At 40.0% G+C, this 19110-nt stretch overlaps 3 protein-coding genes across 6 annotated transcripts; 1 reads left to right on the forward strand and 2 right to left on the reverse strand.

Annotated features, from left to right (window-relative positions):
* Positions 1-1025: 1025 nt before the first annotated feature.
* tatdn2 (TatD DNase domain containing 2) lies at positions 1026-8291 on the reverse strand. 4 transcript variants are annotated; one of them, XM_040159724.1, is made up of 7 exons: positions 8071-8291; positions 6108-6417; positions 5560-5988; positions 4252-5220; positions 3934-4061; positions 2554-2737; positions 1026-1404 (listed from the first exon to the last, which is right to left on the reverse strand). In XM_040159724.1, the coding sequence occupies exons 2-7, from the start codon at positions 6405-6407 to the stop codon at positions 1264-1266; spliced, it is 2151 nt and encodes a 716-aa protein (XP_040015658.1). In that variant the 5' UTR covers positions 6408-6417; positions 8071-8291; the 3' UTR covers positions 1026-1263. The 4 variants fall into 4 exon arrangements, with proteins under 4 accessions (XP_040015658.1, XP_040015657.1, XP_040015659.1 ...); XM_040159723.1 differs by lacking the exon at positions 8071-8291 and adding an exon at positions 7662-7812; XM_040159725.1 differs by lacking the exon at positions 8071-8291 and adding an exon at positions 7344-7405.
* A 2734-nt stretch (positions 8292-11025) lies between these two features.
* vhl (von Hippel-Lindau tumor suppressor) lies at positions 11026-14024 on the reverse strand. The gene is made up of 3 exons (XM_040159727.1): positions 13553-14024; positions 12981-13103; positions 11026-12138 (listed from the first exon to the last, which is right to left on the reverse strand). The coding sequence occupies exons 1-3, from the start codon at positions 13737-13739 to the stop codon at positions 11945-11947; spliced, it is 504 nt and encodes a 167-aa protein (XP_040015661.1). The 5' UTR covers positions 13740-14024; the 3' UTR covers positions 11026-11944.
* Positions 14025-15878: 1854 nt separating this feature from the next.
* Positions 15879-17974, forward strand: LOC120807546 (vasopressin V2 receptor-like). The gene is made up of 2 exons (XM_040159726.1): positions 15879-16722; positions 16960-17974. Exons 1-2 carry the CDS (start codon positions 15879-15881, stop codon positions 17166-17168), a joined length of 1053 nt encoding a protein of 350 aa, XP_040015660.1. The 3' UTR covers positions 17169-17974.
* The last annotated feature ends 1136 nt before the right edge of the window (positions 17975-19110 follow it).

Consider the following 19110-nt stretch of genomic DNA (forward strand, 5'->3'; position numbering starts at 1 on the left):
GTGATATACAGTACCTGTGTATTCTGCTAGCATTTAAGAAAAAACAAGAGTAAGAACCAGTCATTCTCCTCCTAAGTGAACTGCACTTTTGTGTAGTTAAAACTCTCTCAAGTGCTGGTTTAACTGCAACCGCAGTCCAAAATGTTGTTTTCATGTTGCGAACAGAGAATTACCAACTCCCACTAACAAAGCTGCAAAACTGACTATTTAAATCTCAGGAACTCGGTCAAACACAGCAAAGCACATACTGCTCTTATGCTCGTGTCTGTCCTGGTACCCCTTGTAGCCTTTAATAAGCACAGATATATAACCATGAACATAGTGTGCTCCGACTTACATTATTGAAAGGATGTAAAACACCTAGAAACAAGGCTTTCATTAGCAACCTGGGAAATTCTTAAAAAAAAAAAAAAAAAAAAAGGGGGGGGGGGTTGTACTTTAACACATCCCTCTTGTCAAACCTGATATATAAGACCCATCTATCCATCTACTAAATCTACTTTTCAGATGGCATACTTTGTCCACCAAAAAATGTCAAAAGGAGGCCAGGCTAATCATTGTCAAAATAAAAAGCACTCAAACCAAATGTGTGAGACCAATGTGGCGGTATCAAAGCACGCTAATGGACCAGTCTCACATCCTCTTCCTTTCCTCAATAAAGAATCAGCTCTGCTCAAGGCATTTTTACTTCACTATGTTACAGACGATATTTCACTCTCTTCATTTTACATTTTCCTGTGCTCTTTAATCAGAATTTATGTGCATTAATGAATACATCAAGAAACCATAAGGAAAGAAATAAGAAGCAGGATTGAAGACTTTTAATACGTCTGCACTGTATCAGACCAGACTGGACAACACAGTGGCCAGACAAGGCAAACATCCAGACAAATTAGAACAAGGCAAGGCAACACAGCAAGAACAATCATAACTTAAAACTAGAACTTCTTGGGAATTAATTACTATGATGAACAATTACATAAAATATAATTGGATAAACAATGAGGTACAGTATATGTCAGACGAGAGACATTTTCATTTGTCTTTTTTTTTTTTTTGCCTTTTAGTCAGTAAAGATCAAATTGCAAATCTTTCAAGGTTGTTTAAAGTGAGGCTGCTCCTCCATACTCCAACATCTCTACATGGAGGATTGATAAATCTAAAACAAAAAGCCACATAAAATGTTTATGTGTCACAAGCCAGCTGCAAAACTCTGAGTCTGTCTTTTCTTTCTTGCTAGATTTTAACCATCATCTCTGCAGATCATATACCGTAGAGCTGAGTGGTGTTGTTTCGGACGGTGGTGAGGACCATGGCCATGTCTAATCCCTTCAGCAGGCTCAGCTCCTGCAGAGTATGGATGCCCATTCCAGGATGTGAAAACCGGCAGACATCTTTGCTCACCTGTTGAGAGTGAGAAACACTTATATTTACAGCATGTAGTCAAAATTACTCCCCCGTTGAGGTTAACCAATGCTGTAAACAGTACAAGAAGAGCACCTCAAATCTAACAAAAAATGGGTTTATACTAAAGCTGACCAATATGTTTTTGGAAATCACTACCAATAGCTTTAGACCTATGTGGCCAATAGGTGATATTTTGCCCTTTTAAGTAAGTTAGCAGCACCTTAAGGCAAAAACACCCACAATACGTGTTCAATAGCAGGGGAAACATAAAGACACATTCAGCCTTAAAATGAAAATTTAAAAAGCATAACTATCCTCCAACATCAGTAAATATGTAAAGAAGTGGATGACAGAAAATATCACATATCAAATAATATCAAATAGGCCAATATTGGTCTAACTAAAGACCTCGAAGCTTTGTAAATAACTATTTACCCACTTAATTGTTTGGTCTTTAAAATACCAGATAATAGTGAAAAATGTCCATAAATCTCTAAAACCCAATGTGAACTTAAAATGTCTTGTTTTGACCAAATAACAGTTCAACCCAAAGATATTCAGTCTACAGTGATACAAAATGCAGGAAAGCAGGAAATCCTAACAATTGAAAAGCTAGACCCCGTTAATCTTTAGCATTTTTTAGCATTGATATGGAACCATAAATATGATGAAATTACATTAAAAAGTGTCACTCAGTCATTAACAGGTCCAAGGTGATTAACATGTGATGAACTTATATGTACATACCTTTTCAATAAGTATATTGTTTCTCAAAAGAATATATTCTTTTGAGTATTTTTATTCTTACCCTCATCTCTCAAAATCCAAACATGAGGATTTCTTCCTTTGGGAGGGGTTTTAGTATTTTTTATATAAGATAGATCTTTATTAAATATTCAGAACAATCTCAATCTTGATTGCATTAAGAACTAAAGGCAGGAGAGCAGCTGTGTGATAAGTGTTCTTATATGACCTGACATCAGTGTCACAGCCAATTTCAGCTGACCTTGACACAAAGTGACTTCACAGGCTGTAATTAAATAATTAGCGGTTATTAATAAAAATTTTGAGCTGGAAAAGAAGCCTGCAAATCATCTGGGACATTAAAGGAGTGTTTTGGTTTTTCTACGCCTTAATTTAATGTACCTGTCTTGGCAGGAAATAAGGTGCATCTGTCTCCAACACAATGCGGTTAAGAGGGATCTGGCGGACAGCATCTCGGGCCTCTGTGGCCCTGGAGTAGGTGATCAAGGCTGTGAAGCCCACATACATGTTGGGGAACTCTGTCAGGAAGGGCTCAATCACTGGATAACTGTTTGTGAAACAGTGCCTGGAAACCACAGCATAAAAAGATGTTAATGGCAGAGGTGGGATGTGCACCCCCCAGCACCCATTCTTGAGTGGGATTCTTTGAGACCGCAGTCATTTTCAAATATATTCTGATCGAGACTCATCATTCACAGGAGTTTACACTATTTTTTGCTAACCCCTCTACTTAATATTTTTCAATTTTTTGCCTCAATGGTTCAGACTTGTGCTTTACATGGCTGTAGAAGCACCACCGGACTGCATTCTTTCCTTCAGACCCTCATATGGCTCGGCAGTGGTTGCAGAGGGCAGCAGGTCCCTTGATAGGAACACATCGCTATTTACATTTGCAATCTGCATTCTTCATGAGTGCGCTATTCTAACTACATGTGCGACTCCGAGAGCTCCGGCTTCGGGCATTACTGGGGCTGTATCAAATTCATACAGCTCGGGACCACCATGGTCCTCCACCATACTAATGTCTGCTTTAGGGGATTCTGGAGTGGAAAAGACATCCATCTCAAAAGAGCCCTCTATTATAGGTGCCTTGTGGTCACCGAGCAACTGCTGACTAACACATCCGGGGCCCCCCCCCTTCTCAGTCCCTTGCCCACTTTTTAGCATTTTTCAAAATTATGGAGTGGGTGGAGTTAGGCTCAGAGCTGGAGATGAAGTTAAACTTTAAATGCACAAAAAGTTTGCACTTTGAAGATCCCTAAGTTACTATCCTCAAGATTTCACTGGAAATTTGCTAAAATAATCCGCCGACAGAAATGCAAATACAATTACCATTGTTTTGTAGACACATTTTTGATGACAATCACAGTCAGCACTAAACACACTTACTAATATATTGTGTTTTCCGGGTAAAGTCTTTTGATGTGAAGAAAACAGTAACACTGGATTATAAAACGCATAATTTCCTGTCAACCCCTTATGCGTAGATAGGCAGTTTAAATCCAGCACAGGAACGACCGACTCTGCCACCAACAACGAAACTACTATATAGGGAGATAATTAATGAATATACATATATTAAATAGATATTTTAGAAAAAATGCCAACCTTAAATAGTATCAAAATCGAAAACTTAAGGATCATAACTTTAAACCGAAAAGAATAGTATTAACTTTGCAATATTTTTTCATGAGAAGGCAAGAAATATAAGACAATGTGATAAAATCAGAATAATTAGTCGTATTTTTTTCCTCCACACACCTGTGAATTTTGTATTCCCTGGGAACACACTTCTTCATGATCGTCAGAAGGTCATCATCTGCATCCCTACAGTGGATCACCAGAGGCTTCTTCATGGCCACAGCCAAACGCAGCTGACGCTCAAACACCTTCTCGAAGAAGTAGAGAAACAAAACAAAAAACAACAATCATTATTTTATTCATTTTTCATTATTCCATTCAACACAATACATTTCAGGCCACTTCAAAATGATAATATGTGCCATTGTAGTTCAAGACAAACAGTTACTGGACTTCAAAACTATTATTTAACTGTGACAATATCAAATAAGACCTTACCTCTTTTTGCCTGGAGGCGTTAGTTGAGTTTTTGTGTGAGTAGTCAAGCCCCATCTCACCAAATGCCACAGCTTTTGGATGTCGCATGGCCATTAGTATGTTGCGTTCATGGACACTTGAGTACTCTTTGGCAAAGTGGGGGTGGCACCCAAATGCCCCCCATACCATGTCTTCAGTAAGCAAACCTTCCCACAGGGCCTCCTTCACCATGATCCCTGGGTTGCAGAAGTCGGCAATACAGCCTTGAAACTCTGACGGAAAGCTGCTCTGGTACAGCCTTCGAAAACTGCTGAATGTCCCACGGAAGCCAAGTTTTCCATAGAGCATGTCTATATGGCAGTGTGTGTCTATGAAACCAACTTGATTGTCCAGGTAGCGGTAACTGGTCCACACAGGTTCTGCCCCCAGGGAAAATCTTCTCTTAGGAGTGCCACCATGAGTAAAAGAGTAGGGGGGGTAATGGATGTTAGAGCCAGCATCCGACTGCCTGCGCGTGCTTGTTGACTTCAAGTAAGAGTTCGATACTCCTCTATCTGAGCGCAGGGGCAAATCAAAGCGATCCGACGAATATACCATAACGTTGGAGGAGCGAAAATTCTCAGTCTCAACTCTGGGTGCCTTTGAAGGGCCTGTGTGTGGTGGTTGGGGCTGCTTGGATGAGACAAAAACTGTCCTCTGTGATGGTGAGAAAGGATTTTCCATGTCCTTAGCAGCTGCATGGATGGCCACAGTTGTTTCATTAGTGGACAAAAAGGAGAGAGAGGAAGTTGTAGCTCCCTGGGCTCCCCGAGTTGTGAAACACGGAAAAGATTCTGGGATGTACTCCAGAGCGGGGCGGGACAAGTCACAGTCTTCAGCTTCAGGCTCATTTTCTATACCAAATATCTCGTCTTGAGAGGTTGCCTCTACAAACATATAGTCCTGCACCACATATCTCTTGAGCGAATCGTCTTCTTTTAGCACAACACTCTGAAAAACATAAACAAATACTTGGGGGGGGAGAGAAAAAAACAAACAAACAAACAAACAAAAAAAAAAAACATCTCCCATCTCCCTTTAGCTTTTAACCCTCAGTGGCTTACTGATTACTCTATGATGACAATATTTTAAGGATGTCAGTTTCCAGGCTTCAGTACAAATATTATGGTCACTTTTGCTTTTCAAAAGAGTAAAAGCATTATGTAAATGAACAAAACTTAAAGACATTCACGAAAAACAACAGACGACATGCAGCTAAAACATTTGAAATTATATATAAGCAAAGTAAACTACAAGAAAAGAGAGGTTCCTAGGTAGTAATTGACTTACCCTTCCGTCTTTATTTGGCTCGCAGTCGTCACGTCGGTCTCCTGCTTCCTCAAACACCGGAGGGGGGGCCCACTCATCTTCTTGGATAGTGCTGTTGTCTTCGGATTTATTCTCAGGTTTGATCGAGGAGAAGGTAATATTCAAGACAGTTCTGTCAAGTGAGACTGGACTGGGCGGTTCAGTCTTCACAGGTGATGATACAAGTGGCAAAGACAGGCTGTTAGTGTCAGTCCTGGTTATGTCAGAATTATTGCGTCTTGCTTTTGTGCTGCCAAGGGCAGCAATCACTGCCATCCTGTAGATAGCCTTTGATCCCTCCTCAGGTGTCCGCTCTTTCTTTTTCAAGATGAAAGAGTGAGGTGGAGGTGGGGATATATGTTGGCTCTTTGTGAATTCCAGCTCCTTGGATGAGTCGTCCAAAGGTTTTTCCTGATAGTTATGGTGCAACAGGACGGATCAACGGGTCATTTCTTCACAAGAACTGAACAGAATGCATGAGACAGCACATTTGAGACAATGAGCAGAGCAAGATTTACATTAAGATTTACCTTTGAAGTTATGAATGTCTCATAATTTTTCTTGGAGAGCTTCCTCAGCTTAACTTTGCTTAAAGAGGGCCTGCTTTCACTAAGAACCCCTGCTTTTCTTTTGGGAGTGTCCAGACTTAGTGCTCCAAGGCCCTCAGGTCCTGGAGAGTGTCTGAGGGGCAAAGTTTTTGAATCTGCATCTGGCGACATATTCCATTGTGAAGCTGTGTCTGAGCCAGTATCTCGACTCTCTAGATGTGTGGGTGAGGTGACTGCAGTTCTTAGCCACTTGAACGTCAACTTCTTTCTGCTGCTGTCCATGTTTAGGATCCTGATAAAATACACAGTTAGAAAAGGAATGACAGATCTGTATGACCATCTAGCACATCCTGCAAGCAACAAGGTGAAAACATGAAAGCATCACTGTTAAAATCCTAAAGTTGAAAATGCAACTTTAAAAATTTACTACAATGACAGGATGTCTGCGTTTCATGATCAGTTTAGATAGTAGATGAAGCCCTAAACAATAGCACGCTCATTAAATATATAGTATTTGCTGAAAAAGTGCATTCTTCTACAAGGACCGAAAACCCCAGGTTCACTGCTTGGCCATTGCTCTGTTGTAATTTAATTAACTATGACTTTGTCTGGGAATTTGCACCACTAAAGAAGATATGATCTGACATGACAAGTGCTTAAGGTGGGTACTGGTTTAATTTCCTAATGTTGATACCCTGTCTTGAAGAGGTGCCCTGTGTCAAAATCAAGTTTTTGGACATGGTGTCAGCTCATATTTTGCTTACAAGGTTCATATTCTTAAACTAATTTGGGTTTAGCCAAATTACCACTCAGCAAACCTGGGACCAGCTAGTAATGTAGGGATAATGAAGAGTGCCTCTTGCCGCACTAATCCAAATAATCAATAATATTCACAATGCACAGAGAGGCCAGGCACCTAATTTTTCCCCAGGCAGGTGGTCCATCTCCACTACAAAGTACTTCAGAAAACCCCGAAAAATGTCCTGGTGCTGAGTAGCTTTAAAATACCAATATTCTAATTAACTGTCAAAAACAATTCTACACAGCACATGATTACTGTTCGGTCTATTATATCCGTGTTTACTTGCTGTGAAATTACAGAAAAATTAAACTGTATGGTGCACTCCAACATACCAGATCATCACACTTAGTGTCAATCAATTTTAGGCGCTCGGATGTTGGAGAAATTAAACAGGTAAAACCTCTCTTTAACGTTACCAATTTAGAAACAGCCTGCAGCGTGTTTTTTGGGGGTTTTGTGCAGCGGTGCACTAGTCTGACCTGGCTTCGGTAGAAAAGACGCAGAAACTGTACAGACACCGGTATGAGGCCTTTAACCTAGCACCTCAACTTTAGCCAGTTACCTGCTAACATTAGCTATTTTCACTTGTTTTAAATTGTAACTCTTGAAGTACCGACAAGACGCTTAATTGTTATTTTTATTAAGACTTTTACACTTATTTATCACACAAACAGTTAGCTGGCTAAATTTGTAAATTAATTTAACTAACTAATGTTGAGGAATTGTTAAGTTACCGTTTCCGGCTCGGCGCTGGAGAAATGTCAGAGAGTGACTGTATTGGATCAATCAGCCACTCTCTGACCGGGAGCTTCAACAATTTCTTGCTAACAAAGTTTCCAAACAAGAAGAAGACGTGAAAACCTGTCTTTGACAAGTTAAAAATTGATTGGGTCAAAAAAAAAAAAAAAAAAAAAAGGACCGCTAGATGCTGGTAAACGACCGTTTAAGTGCAACCAAGCGCCCACTTTAGGACAAATCTCGCGAGATCAATTGTACCAGGGTGATTTTACTAATGAGCGAAAGCACCTGATGCTCAGGTACACATAGGTACAGATGCAATATAATTGTCAGACCAGAAAGCCTAAATGCAGCAAACAGTAAGCGCAAAGCCCGTTTCAACTTAAGACGTTTGTTGGAACCTACCTTAAATTGGTCTGGAGGTCAACTCACTGGAGCAATGGATGGATGAGTGGGCAAGGCCTGCTGTGCTGCTCCATTCATACCAGGAAATGTTCAGCGCTCAGACATGGCCTACTGAAGGCTAGGCAAATTATATAGCACCGTTTATTCAGTTTCGCATATATTTAAAATGAAATGAGAACAAAGTGCTAATGCTGATATAAAAACGAAAATAGACACATTAAAACAAGACAAAAGTGACTAACCACCACTTTGAAGGCAGCAAAAAATATGGGATTTTAAGCCTGCTTTCAAGGGTGGGGGCGCACTTTACCAGTAACTGGGGGGGGGTGTATTACAACTCACCGTGAGATATTAAAGTGGTTTTTTTTAATTATTATTCAGCATACAGCAGTTACATGACATGGTAATTTTACACATTATCGGAAGAACATTAACACAGTGAACAATTTTCTTTAAATTTACAAGTTTACTCCTTCAAACTGACAGCATTTTCAATGAAAGGCAAATCCAACTTCAGGTAGCAAAAACTGCATCTTGACAGATTTTTAACTGCGCGAACGCTGGTAAAATGAGAGAAGGTTCATTATATATAATAACGTCAGAGTGAAGTCATATGGTTGTAAGTAATTTAAACAAATCTGGACAGAGGGTTAAAACATTTTAGTAAGTCTTTTTGCTCAGACTTTTGGTAATCCCAAAGAGGTCTTGTAGGCACCAAAGCTGTATCCTTTACCTGTAAAGAAGGAATGAAGATGCATCAGTCTTCTGGCCAAACCAAACAGAATTAAAAGGGACATAAGTTATACTAAAATACAAGATGCAAAGTTGCCCTTCTTAAAAGCACTGCTTGTGAAATACATTTAGAAGTGTTTACATTCCTTTTATGAAATACAACAGATGCTGATTATCAGATATACAGGTGCAGCAGATTTTGATCGTGACCCTCAGTCACTCGACACACTTGAAAAATTTAGGATAAAATGGAAAGGTCTGTCATGCTGCTCACAACTGATACAAGCAGATACTTACCGAACAGGTGACATTTTCCTTTAGTCAAAGCTTGGATCAGTACTTACACGTTGAGCCCCTCTTCTCCATGATCCAGTAGTGGAAGCCCCTTCTGGCACGGTCATTGAACATGTTCCTGTACTGGGGCATGTTTTGCGGTGCGGTTTTTGGTGTGTTATGACAGATGCCTAAAGAAGAACATATAGTAATAGTGAAATGGTGGGGAAGCAAATAATACAAAAAAAAAAAAATTAAACTCTTGTTAATGTGGGACCTACTGTATGCTTGCACCGAGGAGGGAATGTGATCAATAATTGCAGTTTCATCCTGAGTCAGAGGAGGTAACAGGCTGCTGGTAGTATGGTCTTGAGCACCTTCATGTGATTCATACACTGGGGCATACAATAAAACCAATTTATAGAGAAGTTTGCCTTGGTGACATACAGTACATCCAGAGCTTTGCCCTGTCTGTACTGTACAAAGTGCTGTGCTAGTTACCTCCCAGTTTTATATTATCTGTGAAACAGGATCATTTTTACAAACCTGTGTCCTTCAACAGGGCAGCTGGAAATGATGCAACATAACATGGTACCTAGGTGGGAATAACTGTGCATAGTATCAAAGAATACAAAATAGTTTACGTTTTTGTTATTAATCAATCAAGAGCGCCATTAGTTTGCATTCGACGCTGTAAGTAGAAGAGGTTCATCCTTTAACTCGTCTTACGATTGTCTTCATTCTGCTCCAGTGATCTGTCTGGAGATGTGGGAACATCACTGGGTGACTCCTTGGCCAAAATGTCATGCTGGTGAAGAAAGACAAGACAGAACCTTGACTATCAGTTACCACTGTTCGCTCTGTCAAACCAAGACACATCACCCACAACACTGGCTCCCAGCGGCAAAACAGACAGATACCGTACGTGTGCGTGAGACACACAGAGAAAAGCTCTTGACGGTGACCAAAGACTCACTGCTCTCGCCTGAAACGACTTGAGTCCCATGTGTTTTTCTTTTCCCTTGCCTGCATCTTCCTGATATTGCTGGTCCTCTCGCGCCAGCGAAGATGGGTTGTGTTGCTCGGTCGCTTAGCAACGTGTTTGGCAACAGTACCCCTGCTGCGATAACCTGGAGATGCTTATAGTTGGAATTTATAATTTTTTGACATATTACTTGGAATAGACACCTATATGTAGTGTGTGAGCTTGTACAGTCAGGCTTGTACAAGTGTTAATTATCTGAGGTTATTTGTGGCGTTTAATTGGTCTCAAAACCCGCGCGCGTGAAAAAAGCAGACAAACAGGCGAGCGCGCGTGGCAGGGACGCGCAGCGCAGTAGGCAGTCCTGGCCGGGGAGCACTTCTGCCCATCGCTATTCGGCTTGTACGCAGATTGATATATTACAGATACCGTTTTAAGGCCATTTTTCCACAGTGGCATCATTGCAAGTAATAATATTGCTTCAAAACCGAAAAATGTGCAGATTCATTGTGTGCTGTTAGAATGAATCAGTTTGCTTAATGTCAGACATTGTAGTCCATACAAAAAAAGATGTATGACAAAAAAAAAATGATAATAGCAAAAAAAATCACTGAGTAATACCTAAATCATTAATCGGCAGGCCAATGATCAAATACACAAAGATCCAACTGGGCCATGTCTTGTAATTTATAGTATCTTGTGTGTTGTCAGCACAGATGCTGTTGGGTGTGTTCTTCAGGATATGGTCATTAGACACTAAGGCTTTAAAAATGTCACTATATTACTCACAAAATAAAAGGAAGTAATAGCTTCTCAATCTGTGATCACCCTTTTATGCACTCAGACATTAGCTCGCAATTTCAAGTTTTTAGGTTCATTGTTTTATAGTTCATATTCACTTGCCGTACTTGGAGGCTGAGCAAATAAATAAAATAAATACTCTTGATACACGTTTCAACCAGTAAGAAATATATATTTAATTTATTTTGTACACAAATAAAGAATGAAAGTTTTTAAGATACAGTAGCAGCTTATAAATTTAAAACAGGTTCACAGAAGAACATAAGAGGAAAAGAATTACAAAGTATGAAAAAACGAAAAGCACAAGCTCCTCAGTCACAGTGTTTCACAGCCTAATCTTAAAAACGGTAAAGACAATTTGATTACTTTGTTTTCCCCATAGGAAATTACTGCAAGACAAAATTTTAGAAGAAACTCTTCCCATTTATGGTCGTAAGTATATTCTGACAATAAGTCTGCATTTAAAAGAATAGGCTAACTTGGAAAATGCACCTATAATAATTCCAGATTTTTCCAGATTTAAAGTGCCAAAGCTAAAGACTGATGATTTTTGCTCAACCATTTAACTTCTGCTGAGCTTAAAAGCCAAGATAACAAAGTAAGAGTTTATTTTTTTTTTATTTTTTTTTTTAGGGGAATGTTACAGTAAGCTGGCACTATTAGGTATCCCTCATAAGAATATAAACAGCATATATCTCTCTGAAATTCCTATCTATTGTAACTATACAATTTTGATTTATTTTCCTTTTTTTGTGATATTCGGGACAGAAGTCAACTATAAGACTGATTCCTTGACAGAAACATTCTTGTACGTTCCATCTTGTACAAATGATTGTATAGGAAATGTTTTGGGAGTTAACGTGACGGAACGTGGCTATATGGCAAAACAAAGTAGAGCGTAACATAATCCGATAGGCATTAAACCCTAAAGTTTCCCCATTTCTCAAGTGGCCTTTTAGGAATAAACATTGAAATCCTTAGACATCATTTTAGAGGACAAAAAATACTATTTCATAGAGGATACTGTATAGTGTGGAGTACAGATTTGCTGTCCAGAAGTGATCAATGTCCATCCACTTTCAAGTCTCATTCCTCCTGGCCTTGGATCCTCTCCAGCAGATGCTGCTCTACTCGCTGGTTCATGCGGTGGAGATCTTTCAGCACACTAGGCTGATCTTCCAGCTCCTCATGGAGGCACTGTGCTATTTCCAGCTGCCTGTAGTCTTCTGGTCGTACAAGACGCCGAATAACCTGAAGAGCACGATCCTTGAGGCTGTAAACTTTATAAACCAATCAAATGTTTATGTGTTAATCAAAGACCATTTTTCTAATATATTTTCTTTCACTTTAACTAATTACAACAACAAAAAATTGATACCAGTGTAAAGGGAGCAAAGAAGAACTTAGTGGGTTACAGTAAATCAAATTTCATGTGTTCTCATAGAGATATGGTAGGCTTTGAAATAATTATAAAGAACTGTTGGTTTCAATCAACACAATGCACACAGACCAAAAAGCACAAGTGGCTTAAATATTCACACACCATCCACACTGCACTCTTGACAGAAACTGGTCACTATGGCACGTGATTTGCTGTCTATTTTATGTCTACGTAAAGGCCCATTTCAATGACCGCTAACTATTTGAGGTACATACACATGCATTAAATTTAATAATGTAATTTTTACTAGAACCAGCTTTTTCTGTCTGTCAACTGACAGATGGAGAATATAGGGCTACTTTTCTGTTCCATTTACAAACATTTCTGATGTAAGAAAAATGTACTAACTGAATCAAAAATGATTAATAACGTAGTCCCTGAATGAAACCACCTGTCGATCAACATCATGTGGTTTGTGGCATGCAAAGATTTAGAAAATTCAAAAATTGGAAGTGGAAAACACTAGTACTATTTATGTATTTTGTCCCTTTAAACCATCCGACTAGAAATTAATCAACGCCGGTTTGACAGCCTTTCAAAATACACAAATATGACTTAGTCTGGGATTTACTGCAGGCCTACGTGTGCTCAGAAGCACATTACAGTTATATGGGCTTATTACATACTGCATCATAAATGTATTTTGATGACTAATAATTTAAGTCATTTGGCTGATCCCACCTGGTAAAGTGATATTAGCAAATGTTACATTTCCACCCTCTGCTGGTTTAGGAAGAAAAAGCTCTTTGCAGTTCACTTTCAGTGGCTCATCAGTCCTTGCATCTCTGAACATCCACGGGTGACCTGGGAGGAACATGCACATAAACACAAAAAAAAAAAAAGGAGTTGGTACTATACAGCCCACTGGTGAAAACATTTCAATGACAGGCGAACTGTCTATTTAAACTTCAAATCAAACCATCAAGACTTGAACTAAATGTTATCAGGTCCCACTTTTTGGTGGCTGGCCCACTAATATTGGCTCATAAGAACGTTGACGTGCTGTCAAAACCTCCTGAGATGGAAGTCTGAGCTGCAACTTCTCTGCTGTTCATGTTAGCGAGAAACTTGTTCATGTTCTGTAAAATATTACAGCAATAAAAAAATCAGGCTGAAATCTAAGTTGTTTTTAAGAAAATAACAACAGTATGCTGTCCCTAGATCACCTTGGTGTATAGGAGACGTAGCTCAAATAGGAGACAAAGTAGCAAACACTTTTTCTAGCACTGGTGTTACTGGAGAAGCTGCTTTACCGACGAATGTGGTCATTCTCCGTCCCGTTCCTGGCTGTAAATCATCGTAGGGCTGAGGTTCCCCGCGGTAATCTATCCACAGCGGTCGTACCACACGGGGGGTGCGGTTACAGAACACAGCATTGATTTGTATTTGTGTGTTCAGGGAGCGAACGAGGGGAAGAGACTGTTCTCCTTCCTGAGGCATCTGTAGCTAATGAACCTCTAAACTGGGAGCGCAGCGAGATTAGCCCTTTAGCTAACGTTAGCTAGCAGCTAGCCAACAAGATATCCATAAATGAAGCCTGTCGTCGACCCCGGAGATTGTCAGATTATTGACAGGTGTGTCACAAAGTCAGTCCAAGTAGACGACATCGTTTATAAAACCGACAACTTCCAACTTCATCATGATAATACTGCAGCGACGAAACCGTCTCTTGTGACTTCTTGTCAACTATTTTGTTTATATTCTCCCTTCCGGTTGGATAGTGGGACGTCAAACTTTTCTGTACTGTGATTGGTCGAGAGAGGCATGAAGACAACTCGGTCACACAGTTAATGCGTTTCGTACGTGACTGTGGGAAGCAAGAACTAACGTAATCACAACTTTATCTTGAAATGCTACCACTTTCTGATCAGACACCGTTGTTTAAGGCTTTATAAGCTGTAATTAATTACTTTATTAATGGCTAATTAATCGTTTACCAATGTGTTCGTCATTAACAAAGGATACCATGTTTTTTCACTTTTTAAATAAGTCATCTTGTATACAGTAACGAAGCCATTAATAGGGTGACGGGTTTCTCAATTTGTAATAAGCCATCAGCAAAAGCCAGAAGTTGTTTACAACTAATTTGTAAGCATTAATAAATCATTTATTAGCCATGAATAAAGCCATTAATTACAGCTTGTAAAACCTTTATCAATGGTGCCTTATCAGACAATTGGCTCCATTAAAATAAACAAATATAGGAAATTTCAAGCAAGCAAAAGTAGATTGTGATCTCATTTACAATACAGAGCAGGTTCCTTTGCATCAAGAAGTTCAGTGTCACTGAGTGGATGACAGCCGCATCATGTACATTTTTTAAGGTATTTGTACTGTATTTAAGAATTTCCTTTTTCTGCTACCTCATTTTTACTCCACTTGGCCACATTTCAGAGACATATACTGTACTTTTACTCCAGTACGTTTCTCTGACAGTAATTATTACTTTGTAGGCTATGATTTTATATAGAAAACATACTGTATGACCAGCTTCTAATATATGATAAAAATGTTAAGATTATACAGCCCAACAGAATAAAAACAGTCGAAATTATCCCCACTTCTACCAGCTGCAACATTAAAAGACTGCTGACACATTTAGGCATCAGCAATATGAATCCATTTGGCAAATACAATATGCAATAGCCTAATAAAACACTGACAGAAGTCATTCTACTGGATTGAGTACCCCTGATTCTTTTGCTAATAATACTGGCACTTTTCATTAAAGTAAAATTCTGAATGCAGTACTTTTACTTGTAATGACGTATTTTTACCCGTGTTATGTATTGTTGGCTACTTTTATTTAAGCAAAGGATCTAAATACTTTTCACCACTTGCAATCAACATATTAGAAGGAATTAAGCACAAAAATATTCTTATTATAGGCCTATTATTGCATCAAGCAACCCCAGCTGTAATTCTTGATAAAAGTCTTTCTAGGCTTGACAGAGTCGCAGAAAAACACTCTCGCTTCAGCGTCCATTTATTAACTGCCCTGGAGCTTTCAACCATGTCACCTGTATACGAATTGAATTATGAGAACAACCTCAGCGAGCACAGCTACAGGCTTTTTTTTTTTTTTTACCTGTAAAGAATTACCAGACTTACGGTAGCCTGTGGGCCTTGTATTCACAGTGCTGAATGAATGTGAGCTCCACCCAGTTTCATCCTCACATAAAACACAGGGAGCACAGCTGTAGAGACCCTCCCTGAGCACGACCACCCTCCTCTCCAGATAATTATTCCCGACCTGTACTCGACCTGAACAAGAGAGCTTCAATTCTCCTAAAACAATAGTCGAACAAAGAATATCTATAAAGGTAGGTGGAAATGAAATGCCTCGGTGACAGTCTTGTATTTCGATAGGCTCTTTTGGCAACCGAAACTTTTCTTAAGAATGAAAAGTGTCAGTAATTATGGTACAGACCCGGTTCTTGCCAGGCACACAGTGACATACAATAAGTTTTCAGAATGATTGTCGAGTTTCAATGTAATTAAACTATCTGTTCCTTTATTGCTTAAGAGTCTGTTTTTCAGGCAGTTGGCAGGTCTGAACTCTCTCACGACCCAGGCACAATGTGTCCTCTGAATGACAGTGGCTTTGTGGATGCGGAGTACGCGGCGAGAGATGAGAGTCTGGCAAAAGTGGAGATCACGCTGCTCAGTGTCATCTTCGTCAGCGCCACCGTCCTCAACACCGCCGTGCTGCTCGTCCTCTGGAGGCAGCGCAAGCAGATGTCCAGGATGCGCGTCTTCGTGTTTCACCTGTGCCTGGCGGACCTGGTGGTCGCCTTCTTCCAGGTGTGCCCGCAGCTCATGTGGGAGATCACAGACAGATTCGCCGGGCCAGACCTGGTGTGCCGTCTGGTGAAGTACCTGCAAGTTCTCGGCATGTTTTCATCGACTTACATGATCGTGGTGATGACGGTGGACAGATACCAAGCTGTGTGCAACCCAATGGTGAAGTTCCAGCGGACAAGCACAAAACTCAACATGCCTGTGTGCGTCGCCTGGGGGGTTTCTCTGCTGGGCAGCCTGCCACAGGTTTTCATTTTCTCAAAGGTCGAGGTTGCACCCGGTGTGCTTGACTGCTGGGCTAAATTTATCCAGCCATGGGGACTGCAGACTTACATAACCTGGACCACGCTGGTCATTTTCGTTTTACCTGTTATTGCAGTTGTTTTTTGCCAAGTGCGCATCTGCCGGGCAATCCAGATCAACCTGTTCCAAAAGACCCAACAGCAGGGCAGGGTGGGTATCCCGCTGCCATCCAGAGCCAGCGGTCTGGCCGGCATGTCCAAAGCCAGGGTCAAGACGCTGAAGATGACGGTGGTTATCGTGCTGGCTTATATTGTCTGCTGGGCTCCCTTCTTCACTGTCCAGCTTTGGTCCGCCTGGGACACACATGCGCCAAAAGAAAGTAAGTCATTAAGAATGTCTGACTGGTCCTCTGTTTGATTTGGATTATTTTTCTTCTTTTACTGTGTATTTTATTTTGTTTTTTCTTTCTAAATATGATTCCACTGATAAAATTGAAGTTGAGTCTCCACGGCCCAAGAAGTGCGTAATTACGCACAAAAACCTTAACATCTTCATAGGTAACAAATGACACTTCTTTGCAACGTTGTGACGCTTTGCGCTTCTCCTGTCCTTCCAGCTGCGACTTTCAGCATCCTGATGTTGCTGGCGAGTCTGAACAGCTGCGCGAATCCCTGCATTTATCTTCTGTTCAGCGATCAGGTTCCCAAAGGGCTGGTGACACTCCTGTGCCAGCGGCAGTTCAAGGGTAAATATTCAATGCATGAGGAGGCGACGCTGGTCGGCACGTTGTACATGAACTTCAAAAATGTCTCTGACTCCAAATGAGGGCAACGCGTTGCTAGAAAAGGGAATAACCAGTATGGAAAAGCGCACGAAGTCGGTGCGCCGTGCGCCTTGCCTCTGAGCTCTCTCTGCGTTTGGACGACTGTTCCTCTCAACAGAGGAAGTGAAGACGGGACATACAGTGTCCCTGTGCGTCTCTGACATATAAACATATGGTGTGTCATTGGAGCAGTCACCAAAAGTAAACCAGAAATGGGTCTCAATGAGTGAGAACTGCGCTCCAGATGTTGCTGGATGTTGACGGATGACAAAAGCAAATTGTGTTGTGTTTGAATATTAGGGCCATAACTCCGGGAAAGTAAAGAATCAGTAAAGGCTCTGTGGATCGTTGGTTTGGCTCATGTAATCACGCAGTTATGACTCTGACATAAAAAAATACTCTTCACATTTAACAGGACATTGCATTAACATTTTTGCATTTTCAAACAGATTCAGTTATTGAATTTCAGATAAAGAAGAACCTAAGAATTCACTTGTATTGTTATTTTGTGTATTGGCAAAACTTGTATTTTGCATGAGTGGAATTTGGAGCAAAATGCCAGTAGCCTGTTATACTACAGGATATTAAATTATACCACAATCCTTTGAGTTGAACTCAAAGACCTTAAGGTAGATAGATAGACCTATAATGTATCTCTTACTTTATTTTCTAAAAACAAAGCAAGCACAACAGTGTTTTCGTGAATATAACAGAGAATAAATACAAACACAGTGTTTAGAGTATGAAATGCAACATGTGCCTGCTTAAAAAAAGTTTTGACATAGCTTTATTTAAAAATTATGAAATACATGTCAGTTCTATAAATATTCTCTCTCTTAAAATCACACAATCACACACTGAGTGACTGTGTTTTTACTCTATAACCAACTATAGAACGTGAGTGTGGAATAAAGTCATATTCTCACAACTGCCTTTCTTGTCTTTTTACTTGTGTTTAAATATACTGTGTATTACATACAGTACATATTTTTGAAAGTCCATAAATGACAAAGTAAGCATAATTATGATTATAATATTTAAAGACTATTTAGCAAAAAGGTTGTTTGCATTGAGCCACCCGATTTAGATTAATTAATTAATTTCTATTTGTATCAGATGAAAAGATATTAGCCAGATTCAAACCTGGTGTATATCATACATGGTATGTGCATTAATGACTGGACAACACTGAGGCTAAGGATTTTCACCTTGTAGGAGCAGCATACCAGAGACTGACACAGCCTGACCACACAGTACACATACATGGAACCTGGCTTGTTCATTTTCAACTACACCCAGGTGAGGACAAGGGAGGATGAAACATTTCTTAAAAATAATTTAAAAGTTAATATGATTCCGTTCAGGACTTTGGGTCCAACCTGAAAATTAGTCAGTGACCATAATTTTCTTTCAGCTGTTATTATGTGAAATTAGAAAGCTAATGCTCTGTCATTAGACCAGACTGGAGGCAGGTCATTAGTGTCTGTTGCCTGTGTGATAGTGGGAATATGTCTAACAGTGGGAGCTACTAGAGCAGTCGGCAGCAAGCTTATGGAAAGGCTTCGGTTAATGTCACTGTGGCAGCTTCAGTTTCATCCAAAAATGTTAATATGGCTCAATACTTTGACCTTCATGACAATATCTGAAGGTTGTAAACAGCTTTGATTCCACAATATCCAGCCGTTGTATAATCTTCTCATTGTGTGCAGTGCTATTGTGATTTTTGTCATCGTTGTTGCTATGTGTCACCTGTTTTAGGTGCTACTTAGGAGTTGTTTCCTAAAAGAACTTTTCGACATCTTTATGAGTATTATCAACCGAATGTATTACAGCATGTTGCGCAGATGTAGCTGACGGTTTTTACCTCCCTCCTGGTGAGGAATCCTTTTGATAACCGCTCCACAAGCAAGTCAAAGCCCTTGGCTGGATTTAGCACTGGAAAGG

This window comes from Xiphias gladius, chromosome 21 (assembly GCF_016859285.1).
Source record: "Xiphias gladius isolate SHS-SW01 ecotype Sanya breed wild chromosome 21, ASM1685928v1, whole genome shotgun sequence".
Taxonomy (NCBI): domain Eukaryota; kingdom Metazoa; phylum Chordata; class Actinopteri; order Istiophoriformes; family Xiphiidae; genus Xiphias; species Xiphias gladius.

Coding starts and splice junctions, on each gene's coding strand:
- LOC120807546 (XM_040159726.1), top strand. CDS start 15,879: ATGTGTCCTCTGAATGACAGTGGCTTTGTGGATGCGGAGTACGCGGCG. Junction 16,723..16,959: donor CACACATGCGCCAAAAGAAA/GTAAGTCATTAA, acceptor CTGTCCTTCCAG/CTGCGACTTTCAGCATCCTG.
- tatdn2 (XM_040159722.1), bottom strand. Junction 5,989..6,107: donor AGACATTCATAACTTCAAAG/GTAAATCTTAAT, acceptor CATAACTATCAG/GAAAAACCTTTGGACGACTC. Junction 2,738..3,933: donor AGGGAATACAAAATTCACAG/GTGTGTGGAGGA, acceptor TGTGGTTTCCAG/GCACTGTTTCACAAACAGTT.
- vhl (XM_040159727.1), bottom strand. CDS start 13,739: ATGCCTCAGGAAGGAGAACAGTCTCTTCCCCTCGTTCGCTCCCTGAAC. Junction 13,104..13,552: donor GAGAATGACCACATTCGTCG/GTAAAGCAGCTT, acceptor TGTTCCTCCCAG/GTCACCCGTGGATGTTCAGA. Junction 12,139..12,980: donor TGCTAATATCACTTTACCAG/GTGGGATCAGCC, acceptor TGGTTTATAAAG/TTTACAGCCTCAAGGATCGT.